We start from the raw sequence: 19,475 nt of genomic DNA, 5'->3' as shown, positions 1-19,475 counted from the left end.
ATACACGAGCCCCCTCTATGCATTTTGGCTTTTAACATGCATGCAGAAGGTGTTGTAGGTCTCTGAAAAACTTCTTCCATGGTTAAAGATGTTCAGGCGCTCCATTTCAGCATTTACATTTGAAATAGACACTGCAGATTTTAGCTTTCAATATCAAAGGTGTGCATTTTTATCTTCTTTTTTAACATCAGACTGTCTTCCGTGTTATTGTTTAAAAGGCTTATGAAAAGCCAACATTTCTATAGAGTTGGGGTTATATCCTGTTTACACTAATAAGACAACAGTTGAAGAGAAAGGATTAATGATCTGCAAGAAATTATCATCGGCCAGATTTTTATTTTTTTTACTTTTTTTTTAGTGACAAACAAAAATTAAATCCAAATGTTCCAAAGCAAGAACTCAATGCATGGAGGTAAACAGAGACTACATAAACAAGCTATGAGCTTTTTTTTTCCAAAACCAGAAGAGTTTTTGATTTAATATAAATGAATGTTTATAAATATATGTTAGGTCTGGACAATTGTTAAATATATATATTTTTGTGAGTAATGTCTTTGGTGAAGGTGAGTAAAAATGCATCAATATCTTAGCTATTCCTAGAACTGTACTCTTCTGCACAGCGGCCTCTGATGTGCCTGGAATCTGCTGGAGCCACTCTTCCAGCTTGGGCGTTATTGGTCTTATTGCTCCTATCATTGTGGGGCCACTTTGGTCTTTACCTTTCACATCTGCTCCAGTTATTCCTTCAGCCCCTGTTATTTCCCTGTTTTTTGTGCTTTTCTAGCCACTAGTCAGATTACTTGATGTCCACCACTTCCTCAATCTGTCCATGATATATCCAATGCAGTGGCTTGGTATTCCATGACAGTTTCTCATCACTGTTGTGTCTTCAGATATCTGAGGAAATCTTAGAGCAGCTTATCCCTGGGGTCATCTTTCTAAAGCATTCATTGATTTTTCATCTTTCTTCCTGGATTCTGGCTCTGCCCTCCTACTTTCTGTTGGCTGTAAAGCCTCCGCGTGTTGGACTTTGGGTAAAAAGCACCATATGTTGTAAGGGGTTTTTATGTCTTGACATCAGTGGCATTTATGTTCTCCTGTGGCCAGCTTATTATTCCAGTTGAGTAACAGTCTGATGAGTGGTAGGTTATATGTATTGATAGTTCAGCTCTTATTCCTACTGCTACCTTCTCAGGATCTTTCTTACCTACTGAGATATTTGACTGGGGTGGATCTTCATGGATCTTTATTGCAGACCCTGTTGGCTTATAGGATACCCATGTATTTGTAGCTGTCCTGTATATCTGCTATTATACCTTCTGGCATATTAACCCCTTCAGCCTTGATCATGATACCTCTCTTTGCAATTTTCTAGCCACACCTATCCAGCCAAATGGCCTCAAATGTTGTCTTCCACTGAGTCCCTGATTGATGTTATGAACACACTTTACCTTGTATAGTGCCAAATACTGCAGTATCAACGTGTGGGGCATTGAGTCGTATGTTTTCTTGTAGTCCAACCAGACAGTGCTGAGATTATTCTCCCTGGTCTTACAGCCCTGGTGTAGTGCTCTATTAACCAGCAGTTGGTGTTTTGGCCTTCTGGTATTATTTTCAATTCCTTCTGAGCTGTGCTTATATGTTGACTCATGTCAAGCCTACTCAGCTTGGTTGCTATGATGCCTTAGAGGAGCTTCCATATTTTAGAGAGAGAGCTAGTTGGCATGGTAGTTTCATGGTGTCATAAACTTGCAGGGATCTTTCCTGATTGTGTTAGCAAGTCAAGATGAGTACCTGCTACTAGCAGCCTGCTTCTTTGTGTTGCCAGGTGTTGATGGAGTACCACTTCTTCAGCCAGTTGGAGTGGATATCAGATCCTGGTGCTATCAGCATTTCATTCTTGAGACACCTTATAAGATTTTTGCCTTTGTGTTGTTGACTGGTTCTTTTTCTGGGAGGTTGCTGCTGGATCTTTGGCAAACAGACCATTTATTCTCTTGGCCTTTGCTTCTCTGGTGTATCTCTTCAGCCTAGTCACCATAGTTATAAGTCTTTGCTTGGTAGTTTGTAGAGCCCCCAATTATGGACATTTTTTGTCATTCCCATCCATCCAGTACCCACATCTCATAACTTTTATAACATCCTTTCAAGTTTCCCTGATTTTGGCTTCCAGCCTACCTTTCCATAAGGGCTTTCTCTATATGTATTCCTGATCTTATACCCAAGTGTATCTAGGATTACTGTAGCAGTGGCATATATGAGCTCATTGGTTACAGTGATTTCATATTTAAAAATACTACCAAAATTGTGGGTGAAACCTTAACAACCATGAAAGCAGAAGAAACTCTGAAACAAAATTTCTATAACTATTATTAGAATTATTTTAGGCCAAACATCACATGACTTTAAAAGCACTGGACTCACACACATTCTGTGTTATTTCAGTTCAGTGTTTGCAGATGTTTTCACTGTCAACATAGAACCTCTCATTACAACTCTGGCAGTGTTTTCAGTGGAAACCATATTAATTTTTCTATAAGTTCAGAGACATCCAATAATGCTTCTTTGTTAGACAATCCCTGTGCGAAGATAAGGTTTTTTAGGTAATGGTCATAAGTAAGGCTTTCCATTCCAGATCACACTTCATCACATGAATGATAAATACTACACATATAATATTTACTCTGGTTGCTGTGAAGCGTCTCAATTTTAGGAATACAGCTGAATGTTTGTTTTATGTACTTGTTTTGGTCATTTGCCATTCTTTACACCATAGGCTAACATTCACTTCCTTGTTGTTGGCATGTGCTCAAAATTTGATCCCAAGGGCTTTTGGACTTTCCTGCATGTTTTTTCTTCACAAAATAGTAAGGTTCTAGAAAATTATAACTGCGCTGAATCTAGTGTTTAATGGGCTGTCTACTATCTGGAAAAAACATGAATATGTTACTTTTGACATATTGCGCCGCATGAATGTTTTAGCGGATGAGGTTCCTGGATATTATAAACTCTATGAGTCAGTGCCACTCCTCTTCAACTGTGCAATTTGCATTTGATGATAAAAACCACAAACCACAAGACTGGTTGTCCTTTGGAAATGCTCGCAGACCACATTCTGACTTAAAGCAGCATTTAGTTCCTAATTATACCCTGCTCTGGTCGTAAGCCTGAAGAACAGCACTTTTGTCCTTGATGGAAACATTGTGTGTACTCTGAGAGGCTGCACACAAGGCAGATAGCTGTGACTGTTGTTCTCACAAATTAAAAAGGGATCATTCTTGCATTATATAAGTGATTTAATACAGCAACTACAGACTGTTGCTTTAGGAAAGCAATATAAATGCACTATTTTAATTTTCATCAAAAGCTTAAAAACTACTAATGGTTATGCAACAGTCAAATGCAGTAGACATTTCATAATGTCTTAACGGATGTCACAAAGCAACTGATGAAACAAACAAAACAACGCTCACAGGTCACTGGGTTTCAATAGCAGAATAATGCACTGCCATAAATACAACTTTATGCATAAAATAAGAGGATTATAGGTTAAAATATACATTTTAAAGTAGATTTAAAACCCATAAAAGGCTTTTTTTGGATGTGTTTTTCAGACCTTACATATGTAGCTTTACAGTGCAGATCGGCATTAATGGATTATGAGACCATCTCAGTCACAGCTTGGCATTACAGCTATTACCCCTTTAAATAACATCAGCTGATGTAAAACATTAGTAGGAATTAAATGCATGACTGAAAACAGGCTTCAATCAGTCAAAATTTATTATTCCGTTTTTGTCATCTGTAACAGTAATGAATGATGTCAGGTTTGTGGGTCAATCCAATCATATACCTGCAAATAGCCTTGCCCTAGAGTAATTGTAAAAACTAACTATGTGAGGTTGCAGAAAGTAGGATTATGCAATATTTATTACAATGGACAGCAGAACAGACTCATCCATTTTTAAATGAGATTCCCCAGAAAACTACATACTGTAGCAAGAATAAAAATCACATGTTAAACTTTGAAACATCTCAAAACTTTCTAAAGGTAAGTTTATTCAGCCATTTATGAAAACGTTTCATCAATGAATAATGACAGTGAGAATACTCAGATGAGTTGTCCAGCTGTCCAGTGAGTGTTTTTCATTCAAGTCAACTCACTCATATCAGCATCTTTTCTACTGCTATATTTGTTTTGCTGCTTGATCCCATAATTAACAGTGAATTCACATAATACGGAGAGCCTTGTCTATCTCGCTGTCAATATTATGCCTACAGGGAGTTTTTCAATTAGTATCACAAAGCCAACTTTTACAATTCCAAATGAGTGTGAAGCACTACTGAGCAATCTCAGCAAGCATGCTGCAAGTAATGCAGACGATGTGTCAACACCAAACAATGTAATACTGTCTGTTTAACACAGTCAGTTAGGGCTGGGTAAAGGAGTATCTATCTATCTATCTATCTATCTATCTATCTACATATATATATATATATATATATATATATATATATATATATATATATATATATATGTAGATAGATAGATAGATAGATAGATAGATAGATAGATAGAGAGAGAGAGAGAGAGATAGGGCTGTAAGATATATATATAGATAGATAGATATAGATATATTGAGGCAAGGAAGCTTTGTCTAGGTGAAAAGGGTAAGACAGCTTATCCTTTTAATAAGACAAAAAGTAATTTATGGACATGCTAGAATTTTCACAGTCTACCTTGAATAACTTTGAATTATTATAATTTTAGTGAGGAAGGGGATGAATACAAAAAGACAACACATACAGAGGACAGCACTTCAATCAGCCCCTTTCCACTGTTAACCAAAGGGACACCAAGGGGCCCGCTGCCCGCTGCCCGCTGCCCGCTGCCCGCTGCCCGCTAAGAACTAGGACAAGGGCACTTTTTGTATAAGACCCCTCATCATAACTGCCTTCCCAATAAAAAGCTCCAAAATTGTGAACTAATTAGGCATAGCTTAATCACCCAAGGTGTCTGTCTTTGCCTGTTAATATTGCACTCTTCTGATTTGCCAAAGGGGGCCACTTAGAGTGAACCTCTTGCAGATGGTCACCTTGATTGAAGTGCTTTTCAGAGCAGTCAATCTATTACAAAATAATTTCAAATCAAAAGCAAAGGAAAAGCCATGCTCTCAAATTTAATAGAGCCGCACAGGGAGTAAGAATTATACTCCACGCTAATAAACTAACAATCAATATCAAATACGTATTCAGACTGTAATTATGTAACCACACTAAAAGCAGTGGAATTATTTCTAGATCAAGACTACATAATGTGCATTTTTTCATATTTCTGCATTTCTACAATGATAATAATCAAATCTGACAGCAGTAAATTTTCATGACCTGCAATATGATAATTAAAATAATCTTATGTTGCATATACAGTTGTAAGAGTTGAAATAAAAGCCGACAAGGCTTCCAGGAAAAATACCTATACAGCAAAAACACAAACTATTAAGAAAGACTGAATAAAATTCAAACTGCATTTTCAATAAAGCCGTAATTCATACTCCTGAATTTTCTAAATACATCAAAACATTTATCTAATTTCTCAAATTTTAACTTCACTAGAAAATGCCTGAATGGGTTTTCTGATTCTATAAAACCTTTAAATGAAATGCAAATATATTTTATTACGGACTTATTGGCGATAAACATATACAGAGGATCTCTTTAGTAAAACATTTAAGGATTTAATGTATTTTTTAAACACTAACATTAATGCACGTGAATAAGATGCACTTTATTTAGCAGGGAAAATTAAAGCAGACACAGGCTACACTGTTTGTGCTGTACTCCAGCTGAGAGGCCTGCAGCTGACCTGTCAGCATGAGCCTTTCACACTTTCTTACAAGGCCACTGGTGCTGAGGCCTTCAAACCAGGCTCCTGTTTCACTAAACATTATTTGAAACTGTGATTAAAAGGCCTGTGGCAAAACAGAAAAAAGTCAGGATTGTCATGGTGCTGAGTTTTTGTTAAGTAATGGTTTAATTTGTCTAATTATATGTTTTCTAGGTGTGTTTGTGCTTGAGCGTGTGTGTGTGCGACTGCAGGTTTTCTCTCTCTTCCTGTCCTTTGTCGGCTTATCTGTTCATCTGCATGTGTTCCTACTTTAAGTGGTGATTATACTCTGTTGTGAACATGGGAAGCTGGAGGTCTTGTGTTGCTTCACTAAAGCCTGACTGAATGGCACTTATCTAATAGCTGAATTTTAATGTAAACACGAGTTGTTACGGTCACAGAAAATTTGGTAGCATGTGGATGTCCCCTTATAACCTAGGACTCGCTGTTTGATAACATCACTTGGACCAAAGTGAACCATAGCAGACTCACAAACATGGGTGCAGATTTAGCTTAGTTGGACGTGCAGCCAACCATATGGCGCATGGCCGAGAGCAGCCGGCCCGGGTTCGAGTTCGACCCGCAGCCTGATTATCTACTGTATTTTGTTATCCTGTATTCATACATGTGTAATGACAATTAAGTTTGAATCCTAAAGCTAACTATAACATACCTTTTAGTTGCTGCATGGTTGTTTCTGTTCATCTGGACGTAGCGTTTTCAGTGGGAGAAACTGGAAACGCTACGTCCACATGAACAGAATGAACCTTTTAGGATTGCTGTAATATTATTCTCACTGTAATGTTATGTGTTTTATATATATTGCAAAGACAAAACTCATCATTCAGTTATGAGTAAGGTGACCCCAAGCTCGACTTCAACGCTAGTTTACTGACTTTGTAAAAGAATATGTGAAAAATAAACAGATCCAAGAATATCAATTCCCTGAATTTGTGCTTACTATTAGAATAGCCAACGTCCACGGGACATACATAAAAAAATGAACATTTTTAACCAAAGTTTTTGACTTAGACTCATTACAGCCCAGTCTGAGACTCATTACTGCACTTTTCTGTCATCCTGTCACACACAAGCCACAAGTGAAGATTGGCAATAACAAAAGTAAAAGCATGTGGCCAAGAAAGAGACACTCTTCGAGGTTTTCATTGGTGTAAACTCACTTGAACACATGTTTAAAAAAGCTTACAAAGAAAAGCTGGTTTAATTGCTGCAAAGCAAGCACGAAACTGAACTCTGACGAGATCAACCCCATGTAGCATTTTGTCACTGACAAACTGTTCTTTCAGTCAGGATTGGAGCAATAATCAATCTAAATATCAAATTGGTACTTCACCAGAAAACAGCAATAGAAAGTAAAAATAAGTTCATAGAGATAAAAGCAACAGTTGTGCTGCACATAAAGAAATATATATATTTTTTGACCACTTTATTTTGAAGGAGACAGCCACTCAGTCCAGTTCTGAACCTTCGAACCTTAAGCTAAGTTTGAATTGTTGTGCAACGGGAAAAGGCTCACATCTTTGAATTAATTCCACCTACTGTTGCAGTGCAGTGATGAATTAAAGGACAGCTGATCCTTTGCATATCAATACTGTTTTCAGAGTTTTTCTCTTTAGCTGATATCGATCCCTTTCAAATTCATCCCAGCATGTGCCCTGTCACATGCTCTAAACTGAAACCAATATTTTCCATTGCAGATCAGATAAGCTTAATTGCCCCCCCAGAAACCTTAAAACTTACATTTTTATCTTTAAAAAGCACTCGTCTGATTTGCTATTGAACTCCTCTAAAAGACAGACAATAACAACGGGCAAATCTTATTCATTATGGGTATGCTTCTTTCTTGTCAAAAATTGGTTATTCAGTCAGTGTGTTGTGTTTGTAATGGCTAATGTAGCTTAAAACAGTGAGTAAGAGCATGCTAAATAAATTATGTAGACCCTAATGTCTACATTATTTATTTCTCACTATAATAAACAGCCTTCCTCGCCCATCAGGTCAGCTCAATACTATCAGCTATCACTCCAAATGCTTGTATGGGAGTATGTATGATTGAATGCAAGACTGAGACTAACCCTGACCCTCGACAACAACAATACTGCCACACTTGTTGGTTTATTTTGTTTTCTCTTTGTTAAAAAATGGCTGGTTGAAATATATGTTTCTTACTTAAATAATTGCTTGTTTGTTTTTTGGGGGTTTTTTTTACAAAGAAACACAATTTCCCAGGAGAGAGGACACGTGCATATCTCTTTAAAATGAGATAGAAATGAAATGATTTTATGAAAAGAAGGTAAATGTATTACCTTCATTTATTTTTGATGTATTTTAAATCTTCATTGCACCATGTTTAAAGTATAGTATAGCATTTCTGCAGCCATGAATACAGCTACATCACACAAGGACATTTTGTAGAAATACACTTTGAATATGGAACAATAAAGCTGTGAATAATAATCAGTGTATATGGAGATCATACACCATGCTACATGTTTAAAGATTACATTTTAAATATTGCATCCGTTCAAGTTAGTCCACATATGGATGCAGACAGTTCAATGACTGAGTGCCAGCTATGCACCATCACCCGCTGTAGGACTCATACAGTGCACTAATTCAATATTTTTGGTGTCTTTGCAATTTTAAATATTTAATAGTAACTGAATCCACCAAAATAAAACAACAAATAATTGTAATAAAAAAAACTTATAAAAAAAAATCTTTTAAATGTAATTAATTTTTGCTATATTTTATTTCTATTCGTTACATTAATAGGGCCACATTAATCACAGTCTAGCAAAGAGAGACACAGTGAACCTTAACCAACGAGCAATAAGCTATAATGCTGGAAGAAGAATTCATGCAAAATAATTTGTGACAAAACTTGAAATTAATCATGTGTCTGACCTTCACTACACAATGAACGGTACTTTTTGTAAATGTCAGTCTGAAAACATTCATTAAATCTCTCCACGACCAACAAGTATCTTATACGAAGCACTCAAACTTGAGATCTGTGATGACTCAAACTATAACTTTTTAACCGCATTGAGAGGGGCTTGTCTTTAAATGCCACCAATTTAACACAGAGAAAAACCTCCACACTGTTATCTGAATTTAAATTGGCTGAGATTTCCCCCTGTACTGCAGTGTAAGGATTTTTTACTTATTGCTGGAAAATCTGGAGCTGTGAACTGCATACTTACAAACCCATAAGCCCCTGAGTTTTGCAATGAAACTAATAAAGGTCCTTTTAAGAAATCCAGCCTCCTCTTAGCCATAAGCCATGTGCCAGGGGAGTATTCCTACCCGAAAGTTGAACCGCTTCCAAATTACGCAAACAACTGAATCACGTGTGAAATCCTACCCTCTGTGCCCACAGTAATTAAGGAATTGACTTGGAACTGTCTACCGACCTAATTTGTTGTTGCATTTAAAAGGACAGAATGAGACTGGAAGAGTCTGTATATTTGAAATTCAATCCGTTCGCTAACAGTGGGGGTAGGGCTGAGCTGAACTGTCGGTCAATGGCAAAGGCATCTGCATAGCTGAGAATTTTCACATGTCAACTCAACGGAGGTGCTCTGGGATTCCAAGCATATTGCCCGTAAGGAAGTCTGCACCACAATATTGATACAGCGGGTAACTGATGAAAAAAGACTGCATAGGACTCAAACTCGTCACAGAGCTGACAATCAATCAGCATGTCCCTGACTTCTAGCAATGTTGAGATTATAATACACTGTTGGTCTTAGGTCCAACAATTTCTAGTTCCAATGCTTAAATAAAAACAATGTTCATATTGGTCATTCTCAAGATTGTTTGCATTTTAATTTTGCACGGACTTAATCTTATCAGAAACCAACACGAGAGAAAGGACTATCGCAATGAATTCGAGTACTTCAAAGATTCAGCTTCTCTTTGATAAGCATCACCACAGTGCATGATGCTGTTAGTCAGCTGAAACTCCACAGGAAGAAATAAATAGAGGTTAAATGCAATGTGAAGCATCACTGACATCACCAGCTGGTTTCTTGTCAGTATCTTTGCATAACTGCTGCTCACAATGCTGTTGCTTTTGAAGAAGCATCAAGAGAAGCATCACTGAGTATAAAGAAGCAGATTTTTACGAGTTGCCATGGCTAAACAAATGAAGCTGGAGTTTAAAAAATAATAAATAAAACAAAATGTGATGTTTTCACTACAACACCATATTTTTGTGGGTGCTAAAGTCCACAGAGCAGGAAAAATATCAGTGAGAAGTGTAACTTTTTTCATTGAGGTGTAAAAGTGGCATTGAGTTACACATATTCTGGCATTCTTCAAGTGGAAAAGTTAAGAAAAAAAAAGCAGAGGTCATGGTAAGTCAAGAAAACAACCCCTTTCCTGAGTCAAATACTGCCATGGTGTTACCTTACCATGCTGGTGAAACTGAAGACTCGCGTATTAACACATGCGTTCTGGGTCTGACTCACAGGCCCTCTGAAAGTGAGCAATGCATCGGTCAATACGCCACACAGATGAATGCACTCCTGAGAGAAAGTTACAAGAATTAGATTATTTTGCAGTTATCTCAGGAGGTGGTGTCAGCTACTGAGAGTAAAACTCTCAGTGTGAGGAGAGTATGTGTGTGAAGGTTATTTTTCCCACTACAAGTTGCCTCTGTGAGGTAAATCTCGTGCTGATCCCACGAAAGTTCAGGCAAACATGCAAACTGACGACAGCAAGCGCATATAGCAACGAGCGCTTACTGAGGTTACACCTCCATACTGCTTAAATCTACAACACGTGCTGTAAAAACCAAATTACAAAACAGGATGTCTCAGATCTGCCAACCGCATAATCTTATTAGGATGGAGAAATTATATCCAAGGTGGGTATAAATACCCTCTGTGCACTAGAGTACCCGTTCTTAAGTCCTTCAACTTCATGTGCTACTGTTGATTTTTCAGTCCATCATGCACAATTACACGATTCTCTCTGTTGTTTGAGGTATAAATGTGTTATTTTTGGTGTTTTCAGCGACTCCACTTAATCAGACTGCAGTGTCACTGAGCCATCTCCACTCAGCCCCATACTTCCTGTGGTTAGAGCATCATCCATGACTACACCTCCAACACAAGTATAAAAGCTTTCACCTTGCACTGTCATCAAGTCAGTGGTGGAAATCGCTGCACTTTGTCCAGTAAAGCTAAAACAGTTCAAGTGTGAGCTTTAAAGCAATGACTTGGACTTCCATCCAGACTTGGATTAAATGTTAAATTCTAAGCAGGACTATGAAATGTTGGGTTTATATGAAACCATTTCAGATGTCCAATGTTCCTTCTGGCAACTTCTTATCATATCATAAAACCCTTCAGATATTAGATTACACTACCTCATACAGCTCTGAGTTTTAGTCTGCAGTAGGGCTGGGCTATATCATACCGTTCACTGTAATATCGGTGTAATTTTGGGCAACGATAGGAAAATGAAATATCGCGATAGAATATGGGTAAAACGCGCATGTGCAGTGCCTTTGTTTACATACGCACATGGCAGCGACGCAGAATGAGAAGAGCGAAAGTGGATCGTTGAATGAAACGGATGAACCAGAATTGGTTTGTAAAAATGCTGCAACTTCAGTGGTGTGAAACTGGTTTAGCTTTCGTCTGTCAGATACACAACAAAGCACTATTTTTGGTAGAGCATGCTAGCGGGCCGTCGTTATTACCGTGTTGTTTGGAAAATATGGCACACTTAAAATCAATCCTTTGATTTTTCTGAAAATCGACAGTGCCCCTTATAATCCCGTGTGCCTTATGTATGAATTCTGGTTGTGTTTACTGACCTCGAAATGATTTTATGTACACGGCCCTCGAAAATCTGTCAAATGTTTTAGTACGACTTTGCTAAGCTACGAAGCCACACCACTTGATGGATTGTCGGAGCATTACGGCTGTCGTAGGCAGGAGCCTCGCGGAGTGATACGTACTGTGCTTCAACATAATATTACCGTATTGTGTGTGTATAAGCTTTTTTTAAGTTTTGTGGATATTATACATGGTTATGCTGAAGATTTCCACTGGAAATGCCTTTTGGTTAAGCTGTCAGCAAGGAATTTGCATTTGCACTGTTACGTTTTCATATAACTTTAATGCACATAAAAAACAGCTGCTTGTTTAAGTGAAAATACATTGATGGGGTTTTTTGCACTAATAAAGTTGTGGAGTTGTAAAGTATTTTGTCTACTGTCAATTATATCGTCAGTTATATCGTTATCGCAAATTTACAAATGTATGTCGTGATAAATATTTTGTTGCATAACTCTCTTATCCCTCTTAACATTACAATAACGTGAATACACTGAGAGAACCAACACTTGTCCAAACAGGCTGCTCTCATGCTGTCTCCTTTAGCACGATAGGAGGAGAATGGACACATCGGCCTCTAACTTGTGCATTCCTGTCAAGAGCCACAGTCATCTCTAGCATGGACAAACTGAGGGAAACAGAAAGGGCAGAACTAGCTGAAAAGCTTGACCACCAAATCCACAACACAGCTGATAAAGCCCATTATATAAAGAAAAGGGGGGGGAAAGCCATAAAGACTGTGTTCTTGTGATTTCACCATCTTGAAACAAAGAAGCATGATGCTGAGTGTGCGCAAAACATTTTAAGGCTGTAAAAAAGCAGTGAAACATTGAAAATAAAGTAAGAATACATGCCCCAAAAGCTGAAACCAAAAACTGGCCTGCTGTGGCTCTCATGAGACTGATGATTCTGATCCTTCCCTCACTCTCTGTTGCTCACCTCACTGCATATTAAATTCAAAATCAATGTATGAAAAAAGATTTGGTCACACAGTGACTCGCTCCATACTAACACCAGGTTCCAACAGCAAGAAATCCATTATTTCCCCCACTTTGTTGCTCTATAGCAAAGATCCAATGCCCAAGAGAGGAGTAATGCATTTAAACTCACTAATTAGAACAAACATTAAAGGGCTTTTTCACTAACTAGATTATATTGTTTTGCCCTGTGGCCACAGACAAAAGGTAGCAATTTCAGAAGCAAGTAATTTGTAAAAGGTATGAAAGTGAAGCAAAAGCAGAGAGGCAGACTGAGAGCACACACAGTGCAGCACCTCGGTTAGGTGTGGGCACACAAGGCACAGTGACTGATGTTTAGAGATTTCATGTAGCACACATAGTGCCTGGTTAGAAATTGGGTGTAACTCAGAGAGGTGCATTAAATGATCACCAGGAGCTCACTTCAGTGACGACCATTTAAAATGGCTCCTTATCTCGCCTTTAAATGCAGTTATTTTCTGCAAAGCTGCACTTCCAGTGATGAAGAGAACAAGCTAAAGTGGATCCAATATAAAAGATTCTGTGTTTGACTGGTAGATGGTGGCGCATCACAAACTCATGTGAACTCACGTGCTAGATTATTAATTAGTGTTTTGTTTGTTTGTTTGTTTGTTTGTTTTCCTCAAATGGATTTTAATGGATCCACATCGCTTGCTTGGCAGTCCTCCTTTAGCCTGTCCAGTAGTTTTTGATTCGCTCATGATTAGGAGCAATTAGCAAATCCCTCCACTAAGCATAAGCTGCTGAGTTTAAACTAACTGAAAAAGTAAGATGTAAACTGTGTTAAGGCTCAGTGACTTCCTACGGTTATTTTTCTGAGTGCTAAGCAGGTTAATTAATAAGCACTTTATCACAAATCCCAGTGAAAACGGATGAACTCGAGCATAACGGTAGTGCTGTAATGGATTACTTAAAGAAACCCCTTTGTTGTAAGCAGCAGTCATTTCTTCATTGTGTGTAAGGTTAGATAACAAAGCGTGTATCACATGATTCAGGTGTAGTCTGAAACTGGGTAACAAACCTGAGTAAATTTTCATGTTAAAACCTCACTTCACTATTTAATCATTGCTGACACACCTCCTACTTCCTCTCCCCGCCATCTCGGGAAATGTAAAGGTCAGAAAGTCCAGCCATGCATCAAACACACACACACATTTCCATGCCTATGTTTGTGAGGACACTTATTGACACGATGTATTCCTTAGCTACTAATCCAAAGAGTAAAAGAATGCTGCACAGTGGCCCTGAAAGCTCGTTGTACTGCAATTTGAACAAAAGCCAAAGAAAAAAATATTTTAAAAAAGCAAAAAGATAACACGCAAGCAAATTAAGACGACATCTTCAATCTTTCATCACATCACTGCAACATGTTTTGCTCTTCCATTGTGTTTCCTGTAATTGAAGCCTTTTATTTTCTAAGTGCTGCCTCTGTGTTGGCAAATTAGTTATGATATGTTCTTGTGCTTTTCAATTTGGATTTGTTTTCTTGAGCTGCAGTGCCTTTAGATCTCAGGGCTACCTCAATAACTAAGTGTCTATATAATCACACCCCTTGCTCTAATGTACACCGCATTCCAGCTCGAACTCTAAATCCAAATCTTAACCCTGAAGTAGGCCTTTGAAAATTTGTCATCAAGAAAAAAAAACAAGCGAGCCTTTCATCATGAAATATTCAATATATGAAGTATAAGATATATATATAAATATATGACAGGAAGGTGGTTTTTCCATATAAAATGGCTTCAGTCTGGCACGCGGTGGACACTTGTCAGTGAGGTGTCCACTGACATGTGTAAATGGGCCCTGGCAGGCTTTGTTGTCCCTCTATGACCTAATGGAGGCTAAACAGAAAAGGCATCGAGATCAAAGCCGCATCCAAACTGTTTGAACTCCCTGAGGAAATGAAATAAAATAGTGGCCGGTGAGGCCAGCATTTTTATAACACTCAGTGCACTGATGGTAATATAAGCAGAGAAACACACATGCAGACAAATATTTATACACTCACTGGCCTCTTTGTTAGGTACACCTGTTCAATTGCCCATTAATGCAAATATTCATAAATGACGCGGCACCAACTCAGTGCACTTAGACATGTAAACATGGCCAAGGTAACCTGCTGAAATTCAAAGTGAGCGAAAGAATGATGAAGAAAGTCACTATGAACGTGGTTGTTGATGGCTAACAGGCTGCTCTGAGTATTTCAGAACCTGCTGATCCAGGGGGATTTTCCTGCACAGCCATCTCTAAAGTTTACAGAGAATGGCCTGAGAAAGAGAAAATATCCAGCGAGCGCTCCCAATAAAAATGCCTCGTTCACACCAGAGGAAAACCTGAGCTGATAGAAAGTAACTGAACCATTCATTACAACCAAGGTTCACAGAAGAGCATCTCTAAATGCGCATGTCAAAACTTGATGCATCTGGGCTAAAGCAGCAGAAGACCACACCGGGTACCACACACACAGCTAGGAACAGAAAACTAGTGACTACTGTTCACATGGCCTCTCCAATATTGGACAATATTGTCTTGACACAATACCATTAAAGCATTGGTTACACACCACAACCTACCTGAGTAACATTCCTGAACATGTCCATTCCTTTATGACCACAGTGTATCCATCTTCTGATGGCCAATGCACCATATCACAACACTCAGATCTCAAATTGGTTTCTTGAACATGACAGTGAGTTCACTGCAATCACATGCCCTTCACAGTCACCAGATTTCAATCCAGCAGAGCAGAGAGGAAATACAAATCTGCAGCACCTGTGTGATGCTGTCATGTCAATATGGAGCAAATGTTTTCAGCACCTTGTTGAGGCAGCTGTGAAATTAAAAGGCAGTTACAGTACAAGCAAGATGTAACTAATGAAGTGGCCAGTGAGTGTGCAGATGCAGACAAGCTGAGTGTGAAGAAATAACTGACACAAACTATGAACAGTTGGTGAAAACACGCAAAAAACATTGTCTCTATATAGTATAATATAATATAGTCAATGAAATATGGTACAATGTATGAAATGGAAGGAAAATCTTGCGCCAGATAGGCGACATACTGGCTATACAGGCTATACTGTTTTTGGTAGATGATGTACATGTGAAAACAAATTCAAGGAGGCGTTGGTAGGACACCGACAAGGAGAAACAATGCAGAGACATTTAAAAAGAAAATGTGTGCCGGATTATATTTTATCGTTATATACATTAACACTTCAACATCAGAGGAAACAAAGTTTCTTGAACGATCACCTTACACTGGCTGCAGAAGTCAGCCAATTCCCAAAATAGTGTTTTGGTTTTGGTTTTGTTTTTTTGTCATTGTAGCTCATTTTCCCTTTGTGACTTCAAAAACTGATGCTACATCATCCATTGTGTTAACCGTTTCTCCAATGCACTCACGCTACTTGAGGGATGAAGCACTGTTCAGTTTTCACTGAACTATTCCAATTTAAAACAAAGACAACAATTTATCAGCATTTATTATTAATTAACAATACATAGTGAATAAATAGAATTACCACACTGCATGGCTCTTATCGGAGAAAGTTTGGAGGCTAACTCTGTGCGTGAAGCTGCATATGAAGTAGAATTAAAAGCAGCAATCAAACAGTCTGTAGTTTCAGTAGTTTTCTCTTAATGACTAAGTGAAAAGCACATTTCTGGAATAAATTTAGGAGGACGGTTCATTTCATGCATCTTCAGACACATATATTCGCGCAAACACAGACAAGTGGGAGAAAATTATCATAAGTCATATTTGAGATCAGTCAAACGGGTATGCAGAAATGAATTTCAATAATAAAGCCTATTTCACAGATGCAGCAGCAGTTCATTTGAATCAGTAAGGCGATATCTGCTGCCCCTAATTACCAGTGACAGATTGGGATGAGATTATCCGCCACTCTAATCTATGTTATGAATCTCTATTGAGGATGATTCAACAGAGATGGATAAAGCTACTTTGAATGATTATTGGGAAGGGGGGGGGGGGGGGGGGGGGGGTATTCATTGTTTGCTTTTTGGGGGGATCAGTAACTTTAAAGTCTTTTAACTGATGACACAGAGGGTACTTTATTATGAAAATGTATTTTCTGTGTGCTCTGCTCTCCTCTTGGATTTGGCTGTCGACCACAACCGTGATCCCTTGATTTCAAATTGATCAACCATGTCTATGAATATCAATTGAGCTGTTCTCTGGTGAGGAAAACACGGACGTCGTTCATCTGTGGGGAATTTAAGAGTTCTGCATCAGTCAGTTCAGTTCGGTATGACTTTGAAAAATATCCTCAGGGAAATTGGCGGTTAGTCTCTGGTTTAACACAACATTGATTGAACTACTTAATCTAGAATTTTAGCCACAAGGAAAACTGCTGATTCTCTGCACAAAAAAGAGGGGGGAAAAAGAAACGAAAGGAAAAAAGTTTTGGCTAAAAATGTCAACAACTGATATTTTCCACACCTTGTGAAACTAGTCACAACTGCCTTGTGCAATACTAAACATGACAGCCGTCACAGTCAGATTCTGTCCAGAGCTGACATAAACCTTGACAATGTCATGCAGATGCAGTTACAGTTTGAGTTCTTCCAGTTAGGATCCGAACACATGCAAGTCATCACAGAAGGAAAACACAGTCATGAGGTAAAACTTAAACGCTCACCAAGCTTTCCTGAAAGCAGTGCTGCCTCTTAATAAATGTAATAACCGAGTAAGTGAGGCAGGCAGTCACACTGAACAAAGGCTCTATGAGGCAGTGCTTTGTCTCTCAGCTGTCACTACAGCTTGCCTGCTGCGGTGTAAAACACAATTGAGATATTCCTTATCAGTCCCTGTATCAGCCAATTTCGTTCAGATAAAAATAGCGAGTACGCATTTTGATATTTGTATTTTCAATACGAGGATTCGCAGAGCCTCTGGGAAAGTTGTAAAACGCTGTATTTTGAAAACAGCATGTCTCAATTTTTAAAATATTCCTTCATATTCTTTCTTCAAACACAGACCCAGATTTTTCCGCTCTTAGTTTAGATTCAGTGAACATCTACATCCCGTTTGGTTACAGTCTGGAAAAAAATAAATACTTTTTTGTGGAGAGGAACACTAAGCAAACACCAAACTTAAAAACGGGTAAACACCATTCACAGACAGAGCCTTTGAACGACTCAGTGTTGAATCAGCTATAAATACACAGCTATGTTATAATTGTTTTCCTCTGCCATCTAAACCAATGAGCCTAGAGGTCCTGCGGTACAGTGATGGACCACATCACTGGGAAAATGCACTGTACCTCAGAACCTGGGCGAACTGCCTGTTGAATGCACAACAGTCTCAGCCAAAACACACAGAACCAACTTCGTGTGCTGCTCTGCCTGCACAGTGTGTTTGTGTGTGTGTGTCCCTGTGTATGCAGACATTCTAAATACAACTGTGGCAACGTTTGAAAGCTCAATACTTGATCACCGTGTTGGGCGAGTTGTTCGGCCGCTGCTGCTGCAGATGTGAATGAAAATTTCTAGCCCCATTTTGACTGCACGAGCTGCATCAGCTCATGCGGGTCAGAGCTTTTCCGAGCTTACAGCATGAAACGTGCTGTAGTAAAACACAATGCTCTGCCTTTTAGGGCAGCTAGGTTACTGTGTGCTTACACAAACCCTAATTGTACTGTTAGGGTGGGAAGAAGCACTTAATGGAACAAGAGCGTAATCACTAATCACAGCTGCTTTTTGTTAGCTGCCATGTCCACCTCTTCAATCCTGTTAGGGAACTGACAATATGTCTGTCATTAGTCAACCGTCTCTCTTGAAATTTCAGCTTAAATGTGTTGTTTTTTTTTCCACTGAATCTGGCAAAACAGCCATGTGGTCCTATAAAGCAACAATTTCAAGAGTTTGACTTCCAGCGCAGAGACAATTAAAGGTTTTGAGCAGATGCGAGTAAAAAGCTTTTGACAACAGAGCCACTTTGTCTCTTATTCTGGAGGACGCACTCACTCCTTAACACTGAACACATGCTTCCATTTGCAAAAGGAAGCAATGAACAAATTTTGCGGAAATCAGAGTGAATTTTGCAGATTTCATCAATATGGGATGCAAAAAATAATCATCCTAAAGGAGGTACTTGAGTTTTACTTGGCACACAGCACATGCAGATATCTCTCTGACAACCTCTCAGTGATCTGTGCACACTTTACCAACATTAAAGCAGCATCTTGTCTATCAGGCAGGGTAAATGTGCTTATTGCACTTTTATTTTCATTTTGAAATTACTTACCAGGCATAAACCGCTGAGTAGAGAGATGAGTAGAAAGTCCAGATTGCGGAGAAGCAGAGAGGATCCCATCCCTGACCTGAGGCAACTCTACCTCCAAGAGTCCTTGCAGGGCTCAGACAGATGCTGATTGAGCTCGGATGAAATTATTTAATCTACTTAACTCTCTTCAAAGTGGAACGAGTTGTGTTTTTTCACTCCATCTGGCCTCTCGATGCTTATGATGGCTTGTGAAATCATAACTCTGTAATCGCCTCGCTCTGCCCTCGATTTAATTTCCTATAATCTACTATATGCTCCGGCTCAGTCTGCTCTCTTTATTTCTCTGCATCTGTCTTTTTTCCTCTTCTGAAATTACATCCACATGTCAGAACTATTTATGTCGCCCTAGCTCTGCGGTGGGAAGTTCAAATGATTCTTTGTAGGGAAGAAACCGACGCTGTATTTTT

General features: G+C 38.6%; 1 protein-coding gene across 1 annotated transcript in view; it reads right to left on the bottom strand.

Moving 5' to 3' along the window:
- The window catches only part of pth1r (parathyroid hormone 1 receptor), a 44,887-nt gene extending 25,737 nt beyond the window's left edge, over nt 1-19,150 (bottom strand). Inside the window, exon 1 of the mRNA XM_006792392.3 lies at nt 19,030-19,150. Coding sequence (XP_006792455.1) covers nt 19,030-19,098 — 69 coding nt within the window. The 5' untranslated portion in view covers nt 19,099-19,150. The remainder of the gene's footprint in view (nt 1-19,029) is intronic.
- Nucleotides 19,151-19,475: the final 325 nt, after the last annotated feature.

Source organism: Neolamprologus brichardi, chromosome 18 (genome assembly GCF_056152115.1).
Source record: "Neolamprologus brichardi isolate AB-2024 chromosome 18, ASM5615211v1, whole genome shotgun sequence".
Lineage (NCBI taxonomy): Eukaryota > Metazoa > Chordata > Actinopteri > Cichliformes > Cichlidae > Neolamprologus > Neolamprologus brichardi.
The sequence above is the reverse complement of the archived record's forward strand: the minus strand, read 5'-3'. Positions and strand labels throughout refer to the sequence as shown.